Genomic DNA, 6645 nt, shown 5'->3' on the forward strand with positions numbered 1-6645 from the left:
TACAACTGTGCTTCTTGAATGTCAAATGAAACAGCACGCACACACACACACACACACACACACACCTATGTATATATATATATACACACACACACACAAACACACATAATATACATGTATAATTTTAAAGCACACCAGCAGGCACGCCCGCACGAACGCTGGGGACTCTCATGGTCTAGAGGTACCGGTACAGTGTTCGCCTCTCATTCAATAGGTCCCGGGTTCAAAACCTTAGAACGTTCTATTATCTTTTCTCAAAAGATGTTCTTCTTTCGTCTCCTTTCCTGCTCTCTAATCATGTTCTACCGCTTGCTTTCGTGTCCACTTTCTGTCCCTTTCCCTTTTGCCCCTCGCTGCATCGCCTTTCTGGGCTCCTGACCCTTTCTTCTGCCTTACTACTGCTACTCCTTTGCTCCAACTTACCGCTGTTTTTTAGCCACACTCTTGATCTTAGAGTAGGCAAAAACATCCATCCATCCATCCATCATCCATCCATCCATTCATCCATCCATCCATCCATCCATCCATCCATCCATCCATCCATTCATACATACATACATACATACATACATACATACATACATACATACATACATACATAGAAAATCTACATACATACAAACATTCATACATACATGCATAAATGCATACACGTATACAGGCATACTCGCATACAGGCATACATGCATACAGGTATACATGCCTACATGCACACAGGCTTACATTCAGGTGAGGAAGGCCTCGTTGTCAACGGCAATAACCGACTTTTCTTTTACCACCGTTTTAAGTCTCCATTGGTGCCTCCATTGATAATAAGTCATGAAACCGTACGCCAGGTCCCAAATCAAGTACTGCGCGAGACAGCCTCCACCAATCCCTTGTTAATCCAAAAATAATGTCCAAGCACGACGTTTGTGTGGGAAGGGACTTGTTGCCCGCCATGTCAACACGGCCCTCCGGTTCAACAAACCATTGGGGTCTTGATGGTAAACAGAAGCTGGGTGGTCTAGAGGCAAATGGGGATCTAAAAGGAGCTGGGGCACACAATTCTCTGGGAGGCTTAGAGTAACTGATTTTCACACAACCTGCCTTTTTTAAACCTTAAACCATTTGCTGTGCGTTCTTGGTTACAAGTGGAAAAAGTAAAGGTTGGGGTGAGGATGGGGAAGGAGTGCTATTTTGATTTACAATGAGCTGAAGTATCACATTGGTTTATAACAAGCCTAAATACAAAACAGCACCTCAATATTTTCGACGTTATTCCAGGTTCCCTTAAAATATGGTTAATTGGATAAACCAACTTCCACCAACCTTAGGGCTCTATAAAAATTAAGAACTCTGAATTGAAATAACAAAAAGTGTCATATAATTTCAAGAAACTCGAGGGCGTTAGAGGCGTGTATTTGTCGCCAGTTGCTGTTGTGTATTAATTGCAATCTATTCATTTGCAAGTCCACGCTGCAAAGCGCTTACTTGATTTTTAAAAAGCTTAGAAATAATATAAAATGACATAGCACGTGCACGGCGTATTGTCAAACGAGCTTTTCGCGTGAATCTGGACAGATGGTACTCTAATCTTTAGAAGAACAACAACTTTACCATCACTCCGTTGTCTTTTCCATTGTGGCGTCAGGGATGTTAAAGGAACGGTGAGCTGGCAGTCAGTGGCAAGATGGAAGGCTTGATGTGGGTGGGTTGTTGCAGATCTTCAGAGAGTCCATCACGCCGTCGACCCAGCTTTTCCCTGGTCTTCCTCTTGTGTTCATCCCTAACGTCGTCAAGTTGTACTCCTCAGTGACTAGCTGATGGTGCCTTTCGAATCGGACGTCAAGAACATCTGGGCTACTTGCTGCTGGATTTGATGCTGGGCAGCTATTGCTGCAACTGTTTCTCTCATTTTGCTGTTTTCGTCCATGTCTTATCTTTGTTGTTGTTATTTTTCAATCGTGTCTTATCTTGTCTTGTTGACGGCCCTCTTCTCCAAGAAGGTTCTCTTTTCCAAACTCCCTGAGGGTGCTGTCTTTTTTATCTTACTGACTTGCTTGTGATGAGGTTCACTGATAATATATTAATGTTGCCTGGTGTTTTGCTATCCATCTTTGCCATGGTCGTGCTGAAGCCGATCCACATAACATTGTTCTCACAAAGCGTGGTCTTGCTGTTTACTCACTCCTAAAGTCTTAGTTTCTCCCCTTTTTCATGCTGGAGGCTGCCAGGTTCTAAAGAAGAAAAGAAGAATTGCTTAGAAATACAGCGTTAGATTTATAATTTATAGTAACGAAGTTCTAGCCCGTAATGTGATGGAAACACTCCCAGTCCGTGTTGCCTCCCCCCCCCCCCCCCCCTCGTCATTATTTTAAAAATCTTTAAAGATCCATTTATTTTAGTCATACAAGCGCTTTAGTAGAATCAGGTGGTCATCCCCGTGTCGGTGTGCTCAGAAGACTCTCCACGCAGAGCATGAGTCCATTCTCTCATGAACGACCCAAAAGGAAATCTTGGTGGACTGGACACACAGCTAACTTCTTCAGAACATGAGACCCAAAGCATAATCTCATTAATAAGTTACTGAAAACTGAAAACGGACTGTGGGAAACAGAGGGGGGGGGGGGGATTTTAAACTAACTATTTGAAGTAGAAAAAAGGACTTTACAGTTTCCGTTTAACATGTATACGTTTGTATTTTATACAGAGCAGTGTTATAAAGGTTTACGTTTTCGAAAGCGAAAGCCAAAACTGCTCGCATTGTTTTCAGGCAAAAGTCTGTAATGCCCTTCCTTCCCCCTCCTTCCCTTTCCTCCTTTCCTTTTTTCTCCTCCGTCTTCCTGTATTCTTCCTCCTAAAACACTCTTCCCCGGTCTTCAGGTGCACCCCGCCTACTTGAAAAACTTTATTCCTGTGCCTGGCCTCAGCGACGTTGAAGGGGTAAACAATCAACACTCGCTGCACCGCCTTGTCCGGATGCGTTTAACACGTAGGCCCCGTCGTTCGGATATCGGGCCAGGCATTTGGACGAGGTGAAAATACACAGTCAAACAAACGTTTTCTCGAACAAACTATTGTTTGATTCTCCGATGTTGTGCGAGCTGGTTTTGTCAATACCAGTCGGAGTATAAAAGGTTTGGAAAGCAGGGATGTTGTCTCGAAAGACATGGTGAGAACCACATTTTCTTTGGCATGGAGTAGGTTGTGTGAAACCACATATAGCGGGATTGATAGTTGTGTGTTAACAATCCGCTTTGACTCCAAAGAGTCGGCGTGACACTGATACCAAGCATTAAATCAATTTCTTTTGCCCAGTGATTTAAAAAAAGAAAGAAAGAAAAAAGAAGAAAACTCATCACTTTCTTAAAACCCCGACCCGAAGCAAGGGGACAGACAGCTACTCATTGTATATCCTACTCTCTGAATTAAAAAAATATAACTTTTAACTTGAGAACTTGATCACAGCAGTGTCAACAGCAACCGCCACTATGAAAAACGTCCATTTCTTAGTCATATTTTTGCTATCAATAAACGCAATTTTGTTGTCAAATGCTCAAAACGCTGGGCTGAAGCGAAGTCCGTTCAAACCTCCAGGCGGGGGAGATTACAGACCATCATCAAAGTCCAACAACCAGGGTTCTGATGGACCACCTAGCAAGGCTGCTAAACCCAACAAACTCAGATCGGTGGGCGAGGACCCCCCAAAAAGTCCGTTCACGCCTCCACCACAAGCCAACGTGAGGAAGCCGGAGCAGCCAGCACCACCCGCCGTCCCCGAGGCTCCAGTCGTGAAAAAAGAAGGTACGATAGATTTGTGAATAATCCCATAGCCTAAGAGAACTGGAGAACGTGATTTAATGACGTACAGTGCATGTATCAGTGTTGATACTCCATGTATCAGTATTATTATTGTTCTGAGACTCTTCAGGTGAAAAGGTATACTCTTTCATAGTTAAAATAGAGAACTCGCTACCTTAGAATACAAAGTTCTGTAATACATTTTTGGCCTTTTTATAGTTCTAATTAAATACCTTGAGGATAGAAACCAAAATAATGTTCTATCTGCACTATCAAAATTGTGAGATTATTTGGAGTCGCTATTAAGATATTCAAAGAATTGCATTCGAAAAAGCTTGACTTGCGAAACCCAAAAATTGTTAGATCAGTTTTCTGAAAACTAGGTACTGAGCAGAAAGAACTTTGTAGTCTAGGATAGCGAACTGGCTAACGTGCTAAAAGATGCACAATGCATTGATTGATGTTTATACAATTAGTTTTTCTTTGAAACTCATGAGGTGGAAAGTGATGGTAAGGTGTAGTCTTTTATAGTCAGATCAGAGAACCGACGAATGTTTAAAATATTTGCAGTGCATGCATCGGTGTTGATAACATTAATAATACATTGTAGACCTATTGGCTTTTCGCAATGATCTTGGTGTAAAAAGAAAAGTGGTGATAAGTTGTATACATGTAATTTAGTGACCAAAGTTGTGATCGGAAATAGATATTTCAAAAGATAGACAGTTCCTGAATCAGTGTTGATTATATGAGCTTTTGCAGAACTTCTGATGGGGAAAATGATTACAGAATTAACGTTGTTGTCTTCGGGCTTTAGATTTTACCTCTGGGAAAAAATAAGAAGAGAAATAATGTGTACTGTTTTCAAATACATATACACGTATATAGTTATACATCATTATTCTGGTGACCATCTGCCTACTTTGATAACCATGACCATCGTCTAGATTGTACCACTTTCACACAAACACACACACAAACACACACACACACACACACACACACACACACACACACACACACACACACACTTCTCCTCTCCTCGCTCTCTTTCTTTCCATCTCTCTTTATTCTCTGCTCACCCCCTCCCCCCCTTACCCCCAATCCCCAATTATAAACCAGTGTGATTATTTTATACCCCTTTGTTATATCTTTAAGGGGACTGGCTGCATCGACCCTGCATGTCAGGGTTACTCGGGTGGAGGTGGATAGCGCACCCAAGCAGCCAGACGTAATACCCAATAAATTAACTTCTCCACACGGAAATCGAACTTGCATCTTTTGCATGTAGCTACAAAGAAGCTCATCATTACATCACACACGAGTGGCCCCGGAGCTCATTGTGAAGTGTAGCCTCACTATTATTAAACTGATTTGAAAAACATGATTAATTGTTAGGTTCTCATAATTGGTTCATTGAAAAACATAATTGTTAGGTTCTCATATTTTGTTCATTGACAAGATTTAGGGAGACGTTCGGATTGCATGTCATCGCCATCACCAGAGTTTTCGTAGAAAGGTTGTTTTGTTTTATTCTTCTTTTTTTTTTTGATACCGTCGAAACTAATGGATATGTCGAAATTGTCAAGTTTTGCAAGCGTTAAAGATCACTTTTTTTGTTTGTTTGTTGGGGGGGGGGGGTATAGTTTAAGTTTAAAAAAAACCCAACCCAACAACACAAAAAATAGAGCAGACGGGCCAGATTACACCCGACGTTTGGAAAAGAAACGTTATTCTATGAGGTGGGTATAATGGCTATACTTTGCCACGCCTCGAGCCAGCACCAAATCTATTTTCCTTTTGTGCCCTTAAATGCAGTCCACGGAGAGCTACCTTGAAGATTTGCATACCAAACATGGCGTCAGTGGTGTAGCAATTATGTTGTTGTGTCATAAACGGATGGTCATAGGTTCGAACTCCGTAATTATAGGAGCTCAACGTTGTGTCTTTATATTGGGACTGGCAGTTTAGGCGAATTTTCCTAGCTTCATCCAAAGAGAATGGGTGCCTGGCTATAGATGCCAAAAGATCCTGCTAGTTTGTGTGTGTTGGAATGCCTCACTTGATGCTTGTACTAATATAGATTAAATCCCGAGAAACCGAGAACATTTCCAAGTGTTCTAAGATCTACTAGGGTAAAAATAGTCATAAAGCGCATAGATTTATAATAATAATAATAATAATAATAATAATAATAATAATAATAATAATAATAATAACAATAATAATGATAATTATAATCATAATCATGATATGGCAGTTTTATTTTATAGCGCTTAACCTCTATTAAAGACCATAGGATCTGACCGCTTTCCATTACAGCAGTAACATAAAATATTGTGTTCTGACGAAAAGAAACTCTTATTCATCTCATCAATTTCAAAACAGAAACGACGTCTTAAGTCAAAGTTATGTCGAGTGCACACTGCCAATCGCATTCATTTGATTCAGTCAGGGACAGCCCTATTTTTCTTCATCGAGGGGCAAAAGTTATCATTTTTTGGCACAATAGGCTACGGCCGACTCCATAAACGACCTTGAAAAACAAAAGAGTTTGATTCTGAAGGTCATAATCGAATGTAGTCAAATTTGGTCGAATTTCGCCAATATGACAGATTTTGTCCCATTCATAAAGGTAAATCTGGCTGACCCTGGCAGAATAAAATGAATTCGATTGACAGTGTGCGCTGGGTATAAAGTACCCCCGTTCTAAGGAATCTTGCGTCATTCTCTTTTAAGTGAACCCTCTAGATTTTTGGGGATCAGCTTAACCTGTCATAATGATTAGGAAAATGAATAGCTTCTGTGCTAAAATAATGTGGACGAACAAAAGAGACCGAAGGGGGAAAAAGGGTGGGGGGG

The 6645-nt window shown here is 41.0% G+C and overlaps 1 protein-coding gene across 2 annotated transcripts in view; it reads left to right on the forward strand.

Annotated features, from left to right (window-relative positions):
- LOC101848012 (basic salivary proline-rich protein 2) overlaps positions 1–6645 on the forward strand; it is a 15942-nt gene that overhangs the window by 1416 nt on the left and 7881 nt on the right. The window contains exon 2 of one of the 2 annotated variants that reach the window (XM_005111728.3): positions 3580–3786. In XM_005111728.3, coding sequence (XP_005111785.1) covers positions 3580–3786 — 207 coding nt within the window. Of the gene's footprint in view, positions 1–2864; positions 3787–6645 lie in introns of those variants that run through there. The other variant, XM_013090022.2, reaches the window with a different exon arrangement.

Source organism: Aplysia californica, unplaced genomic scaffold, assembly GCF_000002075.1.
Source record: "Aplysia californica isolate F4 #8 unplaced genomic scaffold, AplCal3.0 scaffold01110, whole genome shotgun sequence".
Classification (NCBI taxonomy): domain Eukaryota; kingdom Metazoa; phylum Mollusca; class Gastropoda; order Aplysiida; family Aplysiidae; genus Aplysia; species Aplysia californica.